Consider the following 21,862-nt stretch of genomic DNA (forward strand, 5'->3'; position numbering starts at 1 on the left):
AACAGAAAAAAGTAAACGGTAGCGTTTTAGATTTACACAGAAAACAAACGGGGAGTCTTGTTCTGCTCATCTCCTCGTTTTGTCCAGGTGCCGCGCGCTCTAACACCACCAGTGGCTAACCCAACCCTAAAGACCACAGCTAGCCAAACTATAATCAATCCAAAGCTTACAGTAGCAGGCAGGGAGATAGGTTATTTGTCGGGAATCAGGCTGCAATGGCTGTTGATGGAAGCAAAAAATCTAAAGTATCAACAGCTCCACCTAGAAAAATCAATGTTCAAAAATTTGCAGAAACCCGGGCATCTGAACTGGAGAGTCTTCACACAATCGTATCAAACCGGCTAAACAACAATTTCCGGTCTCAAAGAAACAAGAGAAGAAGAACCACTGCTTATGAAAATCAAGCTGCGAAAAAGAGACATCGAAAAAGACGTAATTTAGGCCTCCTCGGTAAAGCCAATGATGACCTGTCGTCGGCTTCAGAAAATAAAGAGCCAAGGAAAGTCCCTCGCCGAGTTCGCAGGAGAATTGAGCTGAAAAAGAATCCAGAATCTGGTTTTGCTACTTCCGGCGATGGCACCAGGAGATTGAGAACTCACGTCTGGCATGCCAAACGTTTTACAATGACTAAGCTTTGGGGATTTCACCTTCCTCTTGGTTTGCACGGCAGGTAATTAGGAAGTAAGGCTAACTTATTCTGATTATTTTGGGAATTAGTTAATAATTAATGATGTATTTCGTGTGGTGCAGAGGGAGGGGATCCAGGGCTCTATTGAAGTGGTACAGAGACGGAGCGGTTGTGCATGATGCAAGCTACCATACTGCTGTCCAGTTGAAGGGTCCAGAGGCAGGCATTCACTTTTCTGTCAAGTTAGCAAAATATTTTTTATTTGTTTGCCACATTACATGTTAGAGAATAAGCATTGTCTATATCAAGCTTTGTGGCGCATTTTTTATTCCTCCATTGTTGAATTCATAATCTAAATAGAGATGATACGTTGTGTGATCTCCAGGAGTCATTAATTTCAATTCTAAATATGGTACTAGTGCCTTCTCCATCAGCTCAATCTCGCGATATTGCCAAGTCTATTCTTACTGGTGTTATCTATGGCACTGCTATGGTAGGTTAGCCCATTGCAAACCATTGTGAAACAAGGATAGCTTAAGTATTGGGATATATAAACTCTTTGATTTTTTCTCAGCTGCATCATGCTGGAGCACCTGTTTCTCAGCCGATAGCTCCTGTGAACTATATGTGGCGACCTTCTTGTCTTCGCAATAGAGAAAATGGCAATAACGAACATAGTTCTGGTGGATTTAATGAAACTCAAATCTCTGATGCTTGTTCTTCCCATCGTCAACTTTGGGTGTGGATACATGCATCAGCTTTTAGCGAGGGATATGATGCTCTGAAATTCGCTTGTCAGAAACAGGTACATGGTCTATCTTCTGTTCTCATGAGGAAATTGCGTGTTTTAGTGACATTCTGGCCAAACCTATTATATATCTATCTGGTGGCTTGACCACCCTGCCTCAAAAGGATTTTAGGAACCCTTTTTCCTTTGAGCTCACTGGTTTTTGGTAAAAATTGTGTCTGTTTGTCTGTTTTTTATTTATTTTATATATTAAACTGGAAAACTATGTTTCTTTGGGATGCAGCTTATCATTCTAAACATTTAGTGGATGAAGAATATAAGGTTCTGTAAAAAAAAGGCTTTGTTAATGTGCTCTTAATATGCTAACTTCTTAACTTCCTGTTTTTTTTCTCTACAGATGAATGAGAGTGGCATTTTGATCAATTGTTTGTCACTCGAAGGCCAGCTTGCAAAGTTAGAAGTAATGGGATCACAGGCATCGAAACTTTTACAAAAGACATTACATCCTTTTTCTTGGTGAGCAACTCAAAAGTACAATTAGATTATTTTGAATCAAGATAAAAAGTAAAAAATGGTTAAACATGCTTATCGTGTGCAGTAATTCAGATAATTCTTGGCAATTGAGGAACTGCTCTGTTTTGGAAGTTGATGGTGACTCTGAGTTGAAGAAATCTATATTTCAAAGCAAGAACATTTCTCCTTGTTCAGTTTTATCTCTTGCTGTCAAGGATCCTCGTTCACTGCCTGTAAATATTGCTGACATTCCCAAGCCAACCCCTACTAGTGTACTCAATAATGTTCCAGAAGATGAAGCAAAAGAGCATGATGCCTTAACCGTAAATTTTGGAAATGGTGAAAAACATCCTCATTCATCGCTTTCAGAACCTGAAAGGAGTAGCAGTGTCCCTGACAATAGGAGTTTGTGGGATGCAAGCAGCAGAGTAACTCCCCCAGTGGAAGAGAATGTTCTTTGCTGGGAAAGGCATCATTTGCGTTTGGATTTTATCTGCCTTGATGGTTGTAAATCAAGGACACCAAATACTTCAACTAAGGTGCAGGGTTCAACATCTTGCCCTATTCTGCTTCTTACAAACAGTAACGGAATGGACTCACTGATGCGGTAATTCCACTTTCCAGGTTCATTCTTCCATTTGGCATAGTTCCAATTATGTTAATTTCTGCAGTTTATGCCTTGAAACCTAGGTTGGACATATTCATGTACCACTTTTTTACCTTGGTATTTTTTCCCAAATATGGATACCTTCTAAGTGGTATCTTGTGAGCTAAGTATCGCAATAGATGTAACCTGCAAGTAAGAATCAAATTGCTCACTTGTTTTTAAGAACAAAGCAGAATGAAGAAATGCTTAAGATGATGAGAAGTTTTTGGTGGTAGTTGTCTTTTTAAATTGTTATTCTGATGTTATTGTTGTGCCAGAGTAGTCATGAATTAAGGAATTAAATTCACCCCCCCCCCCCAAATGGAGTCCCAACCTGTCCCTTATTTTTCCTTGCTCCTTTTTCCCATCTTGGTTATATTTTGGGACAATTTTAAATCCCTAAAGCTGTGCACTGAAAAAATCCCATGCATACATTGAGAAAATTGCCCTTGATATTGCCATTAATTATAATGGATTCCATCAAGTCTGCTTGGCTGACCCTATTCAGTGAGTTTGTTCATGTATTTTATCATCAATTCACACTTTGAACCTATAGGAGCTTATTCCTATCCCTGCCCAACTCTTTGCCCCCTGAATCGAAGCCCAGGGCCAAAGTAGTTCAAGTTTTATCTTGTTTATGCCTTCATGGGCCAAATCAGAATCACTTTCGACAAGAGAGGTTGGAATGAATTGCAAATATTTTACACAGGATTAGATTGTGAAGTGGTTTGTGATAGCTTAATTACACCATTCAGATAAAGCAATTTGGAACTTGCTCTCATCATTAAAAAAAAATTATTCTCTACTCTGCCATTAATTACATCTGAATATATAAGATTTACTTGCTCATTGCCTTTTTACCTTTGCCATCTCTAAATATATGCTGTCATGGCCTTTTTATGTGAATGGGCTTTAAGACCTTATTAGAATCTGATAAGCACTTCCTTTTCTTTCAGATGGTCTGTTATACTTCCCTTAAGCTGGGTTAGGGTCTTCTGGATTCCTTTCATCTCCAAAGGAGCACATGCAATAGGTCTGAGAGAAAAGCGATGGATTGCTTGTGAAGTATGCATAGTTGACAACTGTACAGTTTTCCATACAATGTTGCAAAACCATGCATGCTAATTTTCTAGCCTTTGCAGGTTGGGCTGCCACAATTTCCTTCTGATTTTCCTGATTGTAATGCGCACTTATCTTTTATGGTGAACGAAAGGGCTGCCCTTGACCACAAAGTGGAACGACTACCTCCTTCTGTAAGACCTCTGAAAGTTCCCATGCCTTTCCCATGGAATAGTGTCCGTCTTGCTCTTGATAAAGGATCTGCTATAGTTCAAGATCCTCAAATTTCTGGTCGAAAAGATAACATTGATGACAATTCATTATTGAGCTCAGAAGATGGGGATTGTGCAAAAACAGTAGCCACTGGTCATTGTAATTCATTTGATGGATTTGTAGGACGGACATCCAGTATACTGATTGATTTCTTGAGTGAAATCCATGCCAGTCATTTGCTTTTGTTTCCTCACATTCCAAATAAGAAGACAAGGCTTTCAGAGTTTATAAAGGATGAAAGCATCCTCAGTAAAGGTCAATGTAGTGCCCACCAAATCACTTCTAACCGTAGATTGTGTTTCATTAGAGTTCTTCTACATGCATACAAGGAAGGTTTTTTTGAAGAAGGAGCAGTTGTTTGCGCTCCTGGTCCAAATGATTTATCCATGTGGATTTCTAGGTATTTTAACAAAACTTTTCTCATCTTTTCCCTTTTCTCACTGATGATAACTGCTTTACTCTCTTTGACATCAACAATTTCATCATCATTCTTTGAGCTTTGTATCACAAATGGTGGATTTATAATTGGAAAAGATGATTTAAAGATATTTGTGAAGCTTCAAGAATATTTATTAGTATCTATGTTGAACCAATGGAGCAAGTTGACTCCATGAAGGATATAATTCTTGAGAAATAACACTAGTCCTTGTTTGGCATTTCTTAAGGCGCATCACACTTGTGAGCTAATATCATCCACTTCTTTTGTATGCTGCAGTTCAGAAAATAATGAAGGTGGACTTCAAATTTCCCAGTCATCTGTGGGTTCATATTTCAAAGAGCTACCTTCTAGTAAGTGGGAACTCTGGATACCGCAGGGCCCTGTGGTAAGAGAATCTCATAGATGGCCTATTGGTTTTGTCACTGCTGGATTTGTTCGAGGGAGGTTAGTATGATAAGCTCTTGTGCAGCACATCTATTGACATTTCTCTTCCATAAAATGTGCAGTTTTGTCTGTGGTGGTTAACTCAGATTCGTACCTTGCTTGCAGCAAGAAGCTAGTGGCTGAGGCTTTTTGTGAGGCAGTTTTACTAGCTCAGCTTAGGGAGGAGCAGTGGATTGGGATGCCTGTGAAGCAAAGGAAGAAGGAAATATATGTCCTTGTTAGGAACCTGAGATCTTCTGCATATAGACTCGCCCTTGCCACTGTAGTCCTGGAACAAGAAGAAGAAGATGTGGTATTCTTGTGAGATGGTGCCGCCGGTGGGTTTTTCATATCCATAAAGATGCATCAATCTTGTTCTCTAGCTTAACTATAGGTAACAGAGAATTTTACTGGAGTAACATACTGGTCATCACGGTGTTGTTTTCATCAATAGATGTCCACTGCCCGACGGTGAACTACTGACTCCAGTTCAGTTTCTGCAATGCAATTAAACCTCTCCTGTTTGGGAGAAGGTTTGCTAAAAAATCAATTTTTTAAAAAAAAAATTAATTTTTTTTTTATGTATTTTGGATTGTTTTGATGAGTTCTTATTAAAAATAAAAAAAATATTATTTTGATATATTTTCGAGTAAAAAATATTTTAAAAACTATCGCAATCACAACCCGTGTATCCAGCTTAAACCAAGTAGCAAACATGAATGTATATGTTCAAATAACCTGGCAAACTTCCAAAAGTTATACCAGGAACTCTTTTAATTTGCCAATCAGGTATGATACTGCAACATCTTGCAGCTTCATAGCAAGAAATCCGTGAGGACACTATAGAGTTCGAGTCAGAGTCACAAGACCAAACTCGAAAGTCACGCACCACAGATCAACATTCCGGGCTCATGTACAATTAATTAAACCAGGCCCATCTCCTAGTTTGGCCCAATCAGAGCCTCTCTTGCTTTGCTTGGTGGCTCAAATAAATACCGAGACTTTGAAACAAAACTTCAAAACCAAATCGAGCATCTTTTAGAAAGCAGAGAGACTTTCACCTCTCAAACAGGTACCGCTTCTCTCTCTCTCTCTCTCTCTATATATATATTCAATTTTTTTTATTAAATTATTTTCATAATGGTTTCAATCTTTTATTTCAAAATAAAATAAAAATAAAATAGTATGAATCTCTTTAGATCTTAGTTACTGTTGACCAATCCATGATGAAAAAAAAAGAAGAAAATTGTTTCAATTTTAAAATCCAAGTTAAATAGTTGCCTTTTTTTTTTATAAAGAAAATATTTATCTATAGTCTGCTTATTTTCAGTAAATATATACAAAACCAGCCTGTGGCGATTTGGAGTATAGGGAGTTGAAGATGGCAAGGATCAAACCTCAAGATCTCTTACAACAGAGCAAAAAGAAGAAAGCGCCGAGTCGAATGAGCGTCACTTCTATTGTTTCATACTGCCTCATTCTTCTCTTGACTTTATTTTTCTTGTATTCTATCTATAAACACTGGTCGCTAAGGTCTGTCAAGTCCTCAGATTGATTCTTAATCCTCTGTGTTGTAATAAATTATGCTTAATTTTATAGTTTGGATGCGCCAAACTAGCTGGATCTGGATCTGTATTTTTTAAAATATTTCTCATTGTGGAGATGCAAGTTTATTGTGTGTTGATTGTCAACTTGGATTATGCATCTCTCTCTTTGGCTGTTATTATACTCGGCGTGTTTTACTAATTGAGGGAATTCTCAGGTGGTAAATGCCTGTATCTATTTGTATGGAAATGAAGGTATTTGAGGCTTGTGTTTAGGTCAAGTGTGCAGACTGAAAATGTTGAATCGGGTTTTGGGGTACATTTTGTAGAGAACCTTTTGTTTTGATGGTTACCGTGGTCTTTTTTTTTATTTTTATTCCCCTCTACTACCTATGTTTCTATACAAGTTTGAAATATATAGGGACCATTCTTGTGGCATGGTAAAGTTCTTGGGCTTGCTACTGTAATGGTGTTGGTCTGAGCCTTGAGAGCAGCCGCCTCATGTAAAAGATGTGGAAGGTTTGTTTCTTAGTTTTACCTCAAAGAACCTAATTTCGGGGTGGGATCATAATTGGATAATGCCCTTTAAATCCCAGATTTTTGACTGGTATTTACAACAGAATCATTTGTAAATTGTTGTAAAAACGATAATGCAAGATTGGCTGACTTTGCATGTTGATGCATGCGTTTCAGAATTTTTATGCAAGAGCTTGATTTTAATCTGCCAGACTCTAATTTTGCCCGGTTTTGTCTGCTGTAGGGTGGTCATGCTTTTGTTGATTCAAAGAAATATGATCTCCCTGGATATGCAGTATGTCTCTGTATGCTGAGCGATTTAACTTTTCTACTTTGTTTTGTCGAAAGGTTTTGCAAAGCTTATCCTTATAGAGTCCAGTATAGCCTTTACTTTGGAATAAACAGTACACTGGAATTTTCTTCGTAGCATCAGATGACGATATGTAGTGCACTGTAATGAACTCCTTGCCTAAAATGAATGAAACATGCCCGCTGGGTGTACATACATTAGACATTTATATTCTCTAGAAGAAATGCACCTAAAGAGCCTTTTTTTAAGAATGCACAAAATAACTTTGTTTTCATTTGGCTAGTTGGAATCTTTAGTTAGGTCAGATTTTATTCTTGCTAGCTCTGAGTTAACATGCTTCTCACTCAGTTATATTGGTAAACTGGACAACTCTGGCTGTATGTTTTGAAAGACCGGTAAAAAACCTAGATTGATAGGTGCCTGGTTCTTACTTGGAGATTCAGCGTTGTTTTTCATGGCATTGTCAATGAGTTTCAGCTTAGTTACGACCACTGTTCCTGCTGGTGATGATGATGCTACTCATTGTTATAATAGCACTCCCACTCTGTAGTGCCATTTAAACTTGTAATGGCACCATTGAGCGAGTGCTATTGTCAAATATGGACTGGCAATATTCTAGTTTTTAGATTCATGAATAGCTCTTCTTATAGTCGATGTCATCAATGGTCCTGAAATTTGCCTTTTGTTTAAAGTAGGAACCCTCACATTTGAACATGACAATATAATTTTTTGTCACTGTATTTTCAAAAGTTCCACTTTACATTCTACTATTTATATAGTTGATAATACTTTACAAGTGAGGTGTGAGCGAACTTAATCAATGAAAAATTTCAAAAATATTACAAAAATATCATTATAATTGATTTAATATCCAAAGTTCTTTCATAATTTATGCATCTTCTTTTTTTCTAACAAAAAATGAATTAAGGTAGCAATATTTGAATTTGGAATTTCAATCTTGGATCTATATTGCCCTATGAAAGAGAGAGTTTCAATATATTTGTTCTATTATTCAGAAATTGTTTTGAAGAGAGAGAAGGGATGATTGTTTTAAAGAGAGAAAAGAGAAGAGAGGAGATGTTTAGGGAGAGAAAAGAGACGAAGAGAGAGAGAGAGGAGAAAGAAGCAAAAGGAGAAGAAAGGGGAAAAAGAAAAAGGAAGAAGGCAAAAAAAAGAAGAAGTCAAGACATATTTTAAGCTTTTCATCAAAATCTGAATTTGATATTGGCTCAGTAAGTAAAATGTAATTTTTAAACAGATGGAGGCAAAGTATTATCGTGCTCAAATGTCTAGAGTATCAGAGTGTCTGGAGTGTTAAAGTAGTTTTTTCTTTAAAATATTATACTGAGAGACCTATTTGTAAAGTTTGAAAGCTTACAAGGTTCTTTATTGGATCTATGCATAAGGTTTCATCAATAGGCATCTTAGCTGAGGCACTTGCATTTGAATTATATATTCCATAAGGAACTCATCTATGCTTTAAGAGGGTTAAGCATCCAACTTGTAAGTTAGAACGTAACTTGGGAAATTCACTTTGTACTTGGGAGACTGAGCATAGGACTATTTTTTTTACGAGTATTTTTCTCGTGCCATCTTGAACGCCTACCGTAATATGGAAGCACTGCGTGGCTTTGTGATATGGTTTCTTTGTTATAAGTATTTGTACCATCATATCAAGGTGCAGCCTGGTTGCTCTTTCACCAGCTCTCTCTTGGCTTTTCTTTTTATGGATTCTGTCTGTTATTATTATTTTCTAGAGCTGGGTAATCGTAATGCTTGGTATTCCTGTTGAAAATCACAATGGTCAATTTTTTTGGCTCTTTGTTCATGCTTTGGGGTTTGGGATGGAAGGAATTGCAAGGTGATGTAGGACAACTTGGAGGGTTCGGTTATGCCAAAGGAAATTTAAGACAGCTTTTTAAGGTATCCTGCTACAGAATGCTTGATAATGTGTCTATAGTCTCATGATGTAATTATGGTTTAATTGTTCATATTTTTATTTATGAAGTAGATACATCGACAAGCCATTTGGTTGAGGTTTGGAGTATATGGTATAAACTTGATGGTCCCTACTCCGTAATGCAACTTCGGGATAAAAATGTACATTTTCTCCACATTAGAAATTGTTTGTGATATTTAATTTTCTATCAGAAATCTTCTTCTCTTTTCTTTATAGTTTGATTTATCTAATACTGGTGCATAAACAACTTTTTGGAACAAAAAACTGGTTTCAGACCTCTGATTTAATTGGTTTTGCAGTGAAAAGGGGCACTTCAAGGGGATGCCTTTTCCATCGTGTAATGAAGCATTATGTAATTCAAGCAGGGGATGGTGGTCTTCTTGGGGATACAGAAGACTGGACTTTGAGAGGGAAGCATTATAGTCAACTTGATACGTGGTTACTAGCTTGAATTTTATTTTCTTTCGTTTTTCTTCATTCAATGGTTCAACAGCCTGTTTCCCGAAACTTTTGAGGTGTTAAGTTTATTTGTTATTCTTTGATCAGTTTGAAACGTGAGGCATTCATGTTTGGAGCTTCCAAGACAAAGCATGATGACCGAGGAGAAGATGTTGTTCAAGTAACGGACTTCAACATCCTTTTGGCTGTCATGACTTGTCTTTTGGGAATTTATATCAGCATCTTCTTTTTTCACCAAACAAGCATTATACTACCAGGAAACTTTACTAAGTTGTAGTGACCAATATTTTGAAGATACTACTGTGGGGGGGCTAACTGCTCCTGTAGAGCCCAGAAACAGATGGATTATCTGTTGGATGATTTTTTGAAAAATTACTTTGTTACTGATTCATGCAAGACCTTCAGTTGTAAGAGTTTTATTTTTGGTCAATGTTGATTGTAGTTTTTAATGTTTGTCAGGAAATTGAAGAGAACATACCTAGATCTCATGCTGGGATCATTGATGTGACTTGGAGGCAGAAAATCTAAAAGCTGTTGTGCTAATCCGAAGCTTTTCCATGCTGCCTTATTCCGGATTGTCTTTTACCACTCAAACTTGCCATAGGGACAGTGGTGCATTTTGGGATGAGTCATCCCATTAGAGGCCACAACCATGATATGGAGACCTGCTGAGAATCAAGCTGTTTAAATTTGCGTGAATACTGAGCCAATTCTGTTCTGGTGATTTTATTTCTCAGGCTGGATGGTACAAATTTTACGATGAATAAAGGATGGGACAATTGAAGACTCTTATTTTGCCGCATTGAACTCATCTTATTGACAACATGATAGGTATTGTTTGAAAAATCCACGCTATTAAATTCAAAATCAGTAGTTAGAAGGTTTTTTTCTTTTATATATATATATATAGGCGGAAGGTAGGAAATCAAATATCAAATATGTAATTGGTAGTTATTTGCTTCCAAGATAAAATTTAAACCTTGTTAGTCACGGGAAGCATCTCTAAAATCTGATTCAATGTTACATAAATGGCTAATTCTAGCCATTTCTTAATTCTGGCTTCCCTGAACTAAGCCTATTTAGGGGAGACCCTTTCAAGCAAGTTCTCAAGCTCAGGGTTTATTTCAATATTATCTTCTTCCAACCTCTGCCGCATCTCTGGAGCCAATCTGCCAGCAGCTGTGTAAGTCTTTAGCAGCAAAATGTAAGCATTAGAGTTCAGACGATTAATCTGCTTCCATATCTTGCACAGTCTCTCAGCACCATCAACATCTTTCCCATCTTCAAAATAATTCAGAAAAGCACTTACTGTTTTCTGATCTGGTTGCCATTCAATCTCCTTGGCTTCGGAAAACGCCGCTTTCATGTGCTTCAGAGCCAAATCCGGTTGATGGTTCTTCAAGAAGAAAACCATGAACATCTCCCGGGCCTTAAAGAATAGTCCTTTGGTCCTCTTAAGAGCTTCATCAAATATTGACGCTGCTTCTTCATACATATCATGCTCTAGGCAGGCTCTTATAGCGACATTTGCCAACCTCATATCATAACTGTGGCAACTGGACTCCCACTCCTTGAAACACTTCAGTAGACCCTCGACATCTTTTAATTTAGCAAGAGCCTGGAGCACGTTAAGATAACTAATATTGGTTGTTGTGCGGAAGCTTGACTTCAGTGAATTCCACACCCGATGGACCTCACTTAGATTAGAAGTGCCAGCATAAAGGGAAATCAGAAAATGATAAGCTTCACGGTCAGCATCATGTCTGCGTTTTTTCTGAAAATCACAATCGCGTCCACATTCTATCTGCTCCTCTAATTTTCTAAGAGCTGATTCAGCTTTGTCAAAAAGTCCAGCCTTGACATAGATTGTAGCGAGGTTACTGTATGTAGTCCAAGAAAAGTTCTCTTTGCCATCCATTTTCATCTCATCTAGAACTCTCTGTACTCCCTCAAAATCGTTCAAACATCCATAGCTCTGCATCCAGATATTATAAGTGAAGGTGCCAGGAGATACGCCCCTCTGCTTCATCTCCTGTACTATGTCGAGCACCTTCTCAGGTTGCCCCAATCTCATATGCAGGGTCATGAGATTGCTAAAAGGCATAGAAGTTGAAAGAAGCTTCATTTTGTCCATTTTTTCAAAAAGAGTCAGTGCCTTTTCAGACATACGTTCCTTGCAGTAACAGTTCAGAAGTGTTGAATAAGTAACATGATTCTGCACAGATGGTGGGAGGTTGTCAAAATAATTCTCGGCTGCAGCAATCCCTTTGGTTTTTGCTGTAAGATCTAGGTAAACTGCATGATCAACATGGGAAAAGTTCATTTTCCTCTTCTGCATCCACTCCATTACCTACAAGACAAAAATCAAAAGTCATCACAAACAACTCAAACAATAGAGGAAACAAAGAAAGAAAACACATAGCTTACAAACTAGAGTACAACGATTAACCAAACAGACAATAGCCAAAGCAACAATTTTGCTCAATTTGAGGAGTACAAATAGACAGAAAAATCGACACACGACTTGAAAGCACACACTTCTTGTTTTCCAAATCTTAATTACAAGTAACAAGTCATCATGACTGCCAAACCAAAGCACTTGACTAGTATTAATATTGGGATCTCTAGGAACAAAATATCCATGCATTCATAGCCATAGACTATAGCCACATTTATTACCGAATTCAGTAATATTCCCAACACTCATATTGTCCATCAACAAAAGCTGTGTCCAGAAAATTTCCTTTTCCAATTTGGCTCACTGTGACTGGCATTGGCATAGAGGTAGTACGCCCAAATCTTAGTATAAAATTAACAAAAGGCAACCGATGAAGGCCATACAACTAGCTTATAGTAATCATAACAACAACAATAATAATAAGAATTGTGTTTTTAAGGAAATGAGCACCAAAGGGAGGATTTAAGGGTAGGACCCGTGGTGTGAAAAATTCAAGAAATTTGAGATAGACGGGCGGACCTCAATGGCATGGTCGAACCTGCCGTACTTGCGGAGCTTTTTGATGCAAGTAGTGAGATTGATTTTGCTTGTTTTCCCACCCTCCAATATGAGCTCATTTAACGTCTTTGACACGCTCCCTCCACTTGCCCCCAGTTCCGATAACCTCCTGTACATCCTCTTCCGTTTTTCCGCCGCTACTGGCACCGCCTCTGCCGCCACGCAAAGATGCCGCACCGCCCGTGAACCCGTCCAGATTACACGACTTGGACTCTTCGCCATGCACTTAACTCAAATTCAGTGTTAATTAAAGCTCTCTCTCTCTCTCTCTCTCTCTCTGGAGAAAGAGGTTTTGGTAGGGCTTTACTTATTATTTTTGTTTTCCATTTTTATTTACTTTTGGTCCCTAATCGATAGCACTTCTGTCAAATCTAACCTAGTGGTTCAGATAATTGCAATTGGATCCTTTCAATTTTTGTTCCTCCATCCGACTCTGTATAGTTCCGTTACGAATGGATTTGGTGGTATCTAATACGGCATGTGTTCATAATTTTATTACTCGAGGGAGTTCATTTTAACTATTAATCAAATCATTTAAGACTTATTTACACAAGTCTTTCAATCTCATTCTATTCTGCTTGGATCTTTGACATACAGCAACAAAATAGTTAAGAAAAAGAAAAGTTAATAAGAAGAAGCCAAAGAGAAAAGAAAGGAGCTGAAGAGGAGAAATGTGTGATATAGTTGGGTTTGTAGAAACTAAAGGCTCTCAATATTGGGAAGAATTTGATATTACTAGATGAGAGTACGAGACAGACAAGTTATATGGATTACTTAGCAGATGCTTTTATGAATTAATATGACAAGTCTTGATTTAAGAGGAGATCTGATCGCGTTAGACTAGGTAAACACCTTAAAGCTGCGATAATAGAATATTCATCTGTTGGATCGGGTTCAAGTCTTTTCAGGTGATTCTACGATTAGCGATTTTGTCTTTAATCGGATTGTCGGATCTTTTATAATCAGGTTTTAGGACCGAATGTCCTTATTTGGGCAAATTGTTTTGTTTTTCCCATGTTTTTTAGGATTCTATGTTTTAATTTGGATTTTTTTTGTTTATTTTCTATATGTTTTTGGATTCCTAGTGGTTTTCTAATACATGTAGGATTTTCTGACTTATTTAAAGGTCTTGTAAGCTTCTTGAGGAAGCAACCACTATATATTTAATTTTCAGATAATAAAATTATGAATTTAGAGTTTACATTTACAACCATTTTTGCTCATTAAAATGTTTTGTGTTTTCTATGTTGTTGTCGTATTAGCTTCCACTTGCATTAGGGAGGAGGAGGAGGAGGAGTTTTGCACTATGCAACTTTTCTTTAATTCATCATAAAATTGATTATAATGTCAAGAAAATCAAATATAAATAGTAAACCCTAAACAATTAATTATTTGGCCAAAGGCCTACTAAAACTAAACTGATGTCTAAAATAAAATAATATCAAATCTAATAATAAAACTCAACTAAAATTTCAAATAATATGAAATCAGAAACATAAGTTAAAGCCTAATCTCTCAACAATTTGAATTACCCTTCATAGTTTATGATCATATGTGTGCATGAACCGTATCTCGGGTCTGGTATCCTTATCAATTTTCCTAGGATTGGAAGAACTCAACCTCGTCGAGTGTAGATCAATGAGGCTTTGATAATGCTCCCAAAAATCAAGACTAACTTTTGGCAATGTCTCTATAATAACCCTAATAGACTCTAACTCAATCAATGTGCTCGTGAACTAGGATTCATTGAATTTCATCATCCCTGATAGAAACAAATTGTACATCTAAAATAACATCAATATATCCCTTTTGTGCAAATGATAAAGTTAATGGTGTAAGAGATTCAAAAGGATCATCAAGGATAAGATGTTGTAATTTATATATAATTAAGTCCTTTATATTAAAAGTAAAGCCAATACCAAAGTTTGGTGGTAGATTAATAACATAAATATCTGAATCAACCATTTCTAACACTTTATAAAATTTACAATAATTCATTAATTATTGAATTAATACTTAATTATTAAATTTCACTTTAAATGTTTTAACAATATTTGCTTGTAATTTTTGACTGGTTTTAAAAGGACATTGCTTAGGTCTAATTTGTATAATGAAATAATCTTAAATATTAAATTCGTCATTATACTCAAGTAAATCAACTTTAAATTTATATTGTTTGTTATTTGCTTGAATTCATTTTATAATCTCAACATGAAAATCATGAACTTTACATGCCAAAAACTTAGTTAACTCATACATTCTAGTATAGGGAGACATGAGAAGAAGACCTACAAGCATCCCAGGTATGTGACTATGAACATCATACTAGGAGTGTGGAATGAAACAAAGACTTTTGAATCCTGGGTGGATATATATTGGACATAACCTAGTATATCGAAATCATCTTTATCCTTCTTATCATGAATAAGGGGTAAGGATTCAAGGAGCTCAACAAACCGCTCAAGATTTATGACATGTTGGATGTCAAATATATGGATAACACATCAATGAGCTTAGGAGGTTGCTCAAAATCTATGACATATTGGATGCTGAGTATATGGGGTAAAAAATCAGGGAGCTTAGATGGACGACTATCTTGAAAGTTTTTCAACACTGCACTTACCTCTTCAAACAATTCTATTAAAGTCTCCTAAAAATTCTTCTACAACTAAAGAAGACTCAATAGACTTTTTATTAATATATTTTTCAAACTCTTTTGGATTTATTATTTTAACAATACTTGCCTCCTCATATGGTTCCCCTTAAGAGTTTATTGAGATTTCCTTTTCAACTAAACTAGGCATAATAGGTTATTTTTTAACCTCATTTTTAAACTCATTTGGACTTATTATGTTAATTCTTTATTCGTTTATATTCTCTTTATTCTTATTGCTAGGTCTTGGTGGTAATCCAATGAACTAGATCTTTCTACCTTTAAAAGTGAAAGAGAATGATTTGACCCACCATAAAAGGTGACATCAATATCATATATCCATGCCCTACCCAAAATAACATGTCTTATATTCATTGGAATAACATCACACCAAATCTCATCATAATTGTCTAGAAATTTGATGGGGAAAATGCATATCTAAGATTGCTATGGAGGTATTATTAACTCATGACACACTATAGGACTTAATATGAAGAGCGATTTTTAGTCATAAGCGAGCCATAATACTAGAAGATATTGCATTGATACAACTCTTATTGTCAATAATTTTCTTGCAAATTTTATCCCATACTTGATATAGGTGTGAAAGATAATAGCTATTTTCTAATATTCATTTCCCTCATGTTGTGTCAAGGTATATCTAATTATACCCAACCTAATAATTGCAAACTTTACAGTGTTTTGCTCATGATTGGTTCTAAAGATATCACTCAATGTCGAATCCATGATAATTGGTAATTGTAAACTTTATTGTGTTTTCAAGATATTCACAAATCCATGTAACACTAATGTAAAGATGCAATGAGATCACTTTAATTTTTACAAGTGAAATAAAATGTAAAGATAAAAGTAATTCTATTTTTTTAGATTAAACAAGACTAGAATACATTATAAGAAATGTAAGCATTTAATGCTAAACCTTTAAGTGCAAATGATTAATCAAATAAAGTAACAATATTCCATAATTTTCAATAAGATCCATAATTAATACAAAGTATTAATGACTAAATTTGAATGGCAAAAATATAAGATTGTAATGCAAGAATAATTTTTTTTAGGCATAAAAGGTACTATCAATGATAATTTGAATAACAAATGCAATACCAAAGAAGTAAAATTCAACAAATCTAGAGGTAGAGTAATTTATCGACCGTGATGCTTAACAATGGTGATATACCACTTGGATCACACAAACAATTGCTGACACAAGTAGCACATTAACATGATGTTGTGTTGACTAACTCGTCGACTAATATAGTACCACTGAAGTAGTTTTGTACTTGTCACTTTTTTCCCTGCTTTTGTTTTTTTCTTCATATAGTCACTTATTTATTTTACTGTAACTTTTGACTTTTTTTGGTTTGATTTTTTACCCCTATTTTTACTTTCTTAAGTATGATAAAAGAAAAAAGACTATAATAAAAAGTAAAAAGCATGTTGTGGAATGTGGCAAAAAAAGTTATGTTTATTTCTTTTGTATTCACCCTTCTCTCTAAAAATAATGGTGTTTGGGTATTTCTTTTTCTTTCCTTTTCTTCTAGCAATCTAGGGTTTCAAAATCCCCAATTTCAAATCCTTTAAATTCAAACTAAATCACTTATATTGATGCAAACCTACTTCATTTAACGAGCTAGGGTTTTTAAAATCTCAATCATTGTGTTTAATTTGGATGTTGTTATGAGAAAAATGGAAGAAGATGCCTACACTGGTGGTTGGTCATCATCATAGATAGTGTGGTACTGTGATGGATGAATGGGTGTAGGCGTCAGTTATGGTTGTTCCTAATATCTCAAGCGTTTGGTGTTATTGGGTTTACTAGTTTATTATAGTTAGTGGTAGAGATCGGGAAGGACTATTGCTAGACTGTGATGGTGGTTGATCAGGAGAGTATGCTATGTTGAATGGTTGATGGCTATTGAGAGAAGATGATCTACTATGGTGGGTTGAATTTGGTATGATTTATGTTTTTTTAGCTAGCTACTATAGTGTTATGTTAGGTTGCTGTTATATTGGGTGGGTTTGATAATAGTCAATAGGTCTCATCTCGTGGTGGGGGTTGCGGCATGTTGTGGTGGGTGGTCTAATTTGGATGGTTGATTATACAGAAGGGGTTGAGATAGTTGGGTGGCGGGTTTTGGGTGTAAAGACGTGTTTGGCTAGAGATTTTTTTTTTCAAATCTTAATTGTAAACCGTAGGCTAAAAGAAACTTTTTTTTTTGTGATGGATCTTTTAATTGTGAGAACAACTAAAATAACCTTATCTCTAATACCAAAGCAATGCGGGACAAAAAAAGATTTGAAGCTAAGAAAGAAATAAAAAGAAGAATAAGCCAAAAAAGAAGAAGAAATAAGCTAAATAAAAGAAAGAAAGAGAAAGAGGGAGGAAGAGAAGAATTGCAACTATACAACTTTTCTTTAATTCATCATAAAATTATTAGAAGTGTCAAGAAAATTATATATAAATAATAAATCCTAAAACAATGAATTATTTGGTCAAAGGCCTACTAAAATTAAACTGAAACTCAAAATAAAATAATATCAAATCTAATAACAAAGCTCAACTAAAATTTCAAATAATATGAACCAAAAAACATAAACTAAAACCTAATTTCTCAATATTTTGAGCTACCTTCCATCATCTATGATCATTCGTGTTCGTGAACAGTGTCTTAGGTTTAGTGTCCCATCAATCTTTCATATTAAATAGATTTTTTTTATACTTCTATTTTACAAGAGAGAAATATTGGTGGATGAAAATTTGAGATTGAGGATTGTTATGGCTATTATTTTTATACTAGATTGATAGATAAAAATAAGATTGAATTTAGATTAAGTTTTTTAACACATATAGGTGAAAAAAAAAAAACTAAAGATTACAACGAATTTGAAAAAGTTTAAATGGTGATAAAAGAGACAAATTAACAAAAAAAATTTATCATTGGATTATGAAACTCTTTCTATTGTTAAATATTTTTTTTAAAATAGATTTATTGAGTTTTAGGTGAAAATATTTAGTTATTTAAACTCCAAGTAATATATATATATATATATATATATATATATATATATATATATATATATATATATATATATGATAAAGAATGGTTGATTAGTGGATATTATAAAAAAATATTTAATTAAACATTTATTACATCGGTTTGTATATAATTTTTGTATGATTTGTGCTCTATATAATATAATACTGCTATAGTTAATTTATATCAAAGATTTTATTAAATTTTAATTAAAAATCTAGGTTTAGGCTAAAAAATATATTAGTGTCCAATATTGTAAGAACGTGTGTTTTAAACATGTCACATGACTAAAGATTTTTTTTTAGAATCGTGACACGTCTCGTTAATCTCTTAACAACAATTGCTAATAGATTTTGATGGAATGATGATTTATGCCATGTGATTAAAATTTTAGGGATCCATGTGCATTTTCTTATAACTATGCAATCACAAAATTGATTTGTTTAAATGCTAGTCGTTGTCCGGTAATGGAGTATTACTCCATTTTTCCAAGAAAAATAGAAAAAGATACATGGAAAAAAGATTTTATGTTTAAATGTTGTGTTTTTATAAATTGGAAAAAGAAAAAAAAGAATTTTTTTCATTTTCCACCACAAAGCTTGAAGTTGGAAAAAGATGTTTTCCAAAATTATTCTTCTCTCCTAGAAAACACGTTTCTCCAACGTTTTTTTTCATCTTTAATGAATGTTTTTGACAAAAATGACCTTCCTCTTTTTATTTAATTATAATTATACCATATACAAGTATACTCTCTCAATTTTTCTCCATCCTTTGTTTTTCTCCTCCATTCTCCACCCATCATTCATCACCAGAAACACTCAACAATAACAGTAGTAGTAGCACCATCACCACCACCAACAATATCATCAACAATAACTTGTAATTTTAGATTACTATGAAATCTCATCAACCAAACAATTTGTTATTTTCTTTTGTTCTGTAAACTAAGAATAGGGTGGCTGGGTAGTTACCAGAAGTTACGTTGAATAAGATGAATGGATAATTACTGAAAGTTATCTTGAACTTTCCTATTTAAAGAAGAAGGCAAGGCAACCAAGAAGAACACAACTCAATAATTCAACAAAAAACTAAAATCATTGCATTGCGATTTTATCAGGTTCTCATGACCATTCAAACCTTAAACCAGTAAGCAATAACTTTGTAGGCGATAAAACAATAGGCGGTAACTATGTAGGCGTTATCAAGTAGGCTTGGAATTTTCTTTGTAATCAGTAGGCTTGCAGTTTCAATTCCATAAACAAAATTATCAAAAAGATGTTCTATTATCCAAGAGTTCCATTTCATGGATGTAATTAGAGTATGAATCACTCTATGAATGTAAGTATTCATTTCCTATCCTAAGTTATTGAATTTACTTTACATTTGAGTTGTTTCAATTATCTGGGTACTTTTATAGTTGAACTATTATTTATGTGGAAGTGGATTTAATCATATTGATGCTCGTGTAACTTTGTAATATAAATTTAGAATTACATGAGTAGATCTAGAACTAAATTGATAATTCAAACCAGTTAACTTAAAACTCCAATCTTAAGTTGCAAAGTCCTCTTAATTAAGACGGACACAAAAGAACTTACACCAAACACAATGTACCTATATTATCGAAGATATTGGAGGCATAATGCTAAGATCATGCTCTAATTCAAAGGAAGTCATTGTATAACATTGAACCTTTGAGCTTTTTTTTTTTTTTTTACCTTTTGGGTTAATGGATTGGGTTGAATTTTTAAATCAGATTTTACTTATCAAAATTAAAATTTATAATCACATAATTAAGTCCTAGTTGACAAGATGTGTTTATGACAAGTAGAAGAAAAGAAGAATGTAAAGAATATATTGAAAAACAAGTTAATTTGAACATGATTTCTATTGTTATTTTTCTTCAAATAGAAAACAATACAATTTGGATATATTTTTTAGTTTTTTAAGTTTTAAAATGCTATGAAACTTTAAGAAATATTGGAAAAGAAAAACTAAAAGAAAAGAAGAAAACTAAAAAAAGAAAGAAAATTAAGTATAAAATTAAAAGGCGTGGGTTTTTTGTTGAGCATGATTTCACTGTTCATTCTCTCACATATTATTGTGGATGGATTGTGCAAATTTTTTTATTTTTTCACTTTGATCCTCAAACTTTTTTTCGACAATTTAATTCTAATTGAAGATCAATTGATTTTGATTTCTTATGAAAGGGTGAGATTGGAAGAAGAGGGACCTAAATGAAACAGGTATCAAACATGGATGGCGTGCCATAAGTTTTGAAAAAGATGCACTTTGGTCCTCGAACTTAAAAAAATAATGCAGATTATATAATTTCAGTTCCTCAATACTTTCAGATTTAATTTTGGTACAAAAGTTCATTCTTTTTATTTTTTAGTCCTTGGTTGAAAGAGGAGAGAGAGAGGTTGCTGGATTCCGATGATAGAGAGAGAAACATGTTATTGACAACGATTTATGCCACCAAAATAGACGATATTTATATTAAATTATTCCTTTTGATGAGGAAAGTTCATATTAGGTGTTTTTTTTTACGTTTAAAGTTCATGAAAAAAATTTGAGCTCGGGTTGATTTTTTGTTTTGAATTGATTTTGATTTTTGAGATGATTGTTTTGGTTTTTTTAAGGTCATAAATAGGTTTATCATGATTCTCAAAGAGTTTTGGGTCAAAATAGGTTGAAAATGGTTTTTAGGGAAAAAAAAATTAAGCCTCGATTTTCCGGTCACCATAGTGGCAGGAATCTAGGCAAAATCAGACAACGTGTCGTTTATTTTTTTTCCAAAAAACATTAGGGCGGACCAGGTGTAACAAAAAAAAATAAGGGCCCAGTCACACGAGCCCTAATGAAATGGGCTAAGCGGGCTAGCCAAGTCTTTTTTTTCTTTTTTTCCTAATTTGTTTTTCAATTAATGCTTGTTTTTATATGTTTTTTTTAATATTTATATTAAGATTAATACCCCTTCTCTCTTGTAAATGATGATTATTTTTTGGTTATGCATTTATTTTTTGAAGTGATTTTTGTAATTCATTTATAATTTGTATTCATCTTTTGTATAGATAAAATATATTTTTTAAAATAAAAAATATTTATTTTCAGATAATATTTCTAATATGTGTAGTCTTGCATAATATTTTTTTTATTTTATTCAATCAATTTAATGTGTTTACTATTGAATAAAAAAACTATTGCAATAAACAAAATTCAGTAAATATAATAGTGTAAATGACCCATCTTACGAGATTAAATATCTTGATTTATATCTGTATCTCGATTTTTTAAGTTTAATTTTTAGATATCATTAATGACTTTTTATTTATTTATTAGCATATATAATTCTCGATTTATTTGATTATATATGTATAAAATTTCTGATTTATACTTAAATATTTTAAACTATAAAAATATATTTAAAAAAACATGTATATATAATTGTTTTATAAAAAAAATATCGAGACAAAATAGAAATAGGGTAAATTGATTTGTGTTTTTTCTATTACTGAACAACCCCAACGCTTCTAGTTTTCGACTTGTAAAATAAAAAACGCGCCGTTTTTGTCTTAAAGTTTGCGATATGTTTTTTTTTTTTTTTTTTTCTAGTTTG

At 34.0% G+C, this 21,862-nt stretch overlaps 3 protein-coding genes across 4 annotated transcripts; 2 read left to right on the top strand and 1 right to left on the bottom strand.

The window, feature by feature from the left end:
* Window positions 1-6,420, top strand: LOC7460471 (ribonucleases P/MRP protein subunit POP1). Of its 2 annotated transcripts, none has more exons than XM_024595380.2 (11): window positions 1-670; window positions 751-847; window positions 1,014-1,121; window positions 1,203-1,433; window positions 1,774-1,892; window positions 1,975-2,496; window positions 3,492-3,600; window positions 3,678-4,267; window positions 4,583-4,750; window positions 4,856-5,801; window positions 6,060-6,420. In XM_024595380.2, exons 1-10 carry the CDS (start codon window positions 216-218, stop codon window positions 5,052-5,054), a joined length of 2,598 nt encoding a protein of 865 aa, XP_024451148.2. In that variant the 5' UTR covers window positions 1-215; the 3' UTR covers window positions 5,055-5,801; window positions 6,060-6,420. The 2 variants fall into 2 exon arrangements, with proteins under 2 accessions (XP_024451148.2, XP_052306405.1); XM_052450445.1 differs by having other exon boundaries at window positions 6,101-6,420.
* Window positions 6,421-6,783: 363 nt separating this feature from the next.
* On the top strand, window positions 6,784-10,046 carry LOC7481406 (peptidyl-prolyl cis-trans isomerase CYP21-4). The gene is made up of 6 exons (XM_052450209.1): window positions 6,784-6,792; window positions 7,034-7,084; window positions 8,951-9,022; window positions 9,334-9,497; window positions 9,606-9,678; window positions 9,978-10,046. The coding sequence occupies exons 1-6, from the start codon at window positions 6,784-6,786 to the stop codon at window positions 10,044-10,046; spliced, it is 438 nt and encodes a 145-aa protein (XP_052306169.1).
* A 397-nt stretch (window positions 10,047-10,443) lies between these two features.
* LOC7460469 (pentatricopeptide repeat-containing protein At1g02370, mitochondrial) lies at window positions 10,444-12,859 on the bottom strand. The gene is made up of 2 exons (XM_002301480.4): window positions 12,496-12,859; window positions 10,444-11,868 (listed from the first exon to the last, which is right to left on the bottom strand). The coding sequence occupies exons 1-2, from the start codon at window positions 12,754-12,756 to the stop codon at window positions 10,594-10,596; spliced, it is 1,536 nt and encodes a 511-aa protein (XP_002301516.4). The 5' UTR covers window positions 12,757-12,859; the 3' UTR covers window positions 10,444-10,593.
* Window positions 12,860-21,862: the final 9,003 nt, after the last annotated feature.

Source organism: Populus trichocarpa, chromosome 2 (genome assembly GCF_000002775.5).
Source record: "Populus trichocarpa isolate Nisqually-1 chromosome 2, P.trichocarpa_v4.1, whole genome shotgun sequence".
In the NCBI taxonomy this organism is placed as follows: Eukaryota; Viridiplantae; Streptophyta; class Magnoliopsida; order Malpighiales; family Salicaceae; genus Populus; species Populus trichocarpa.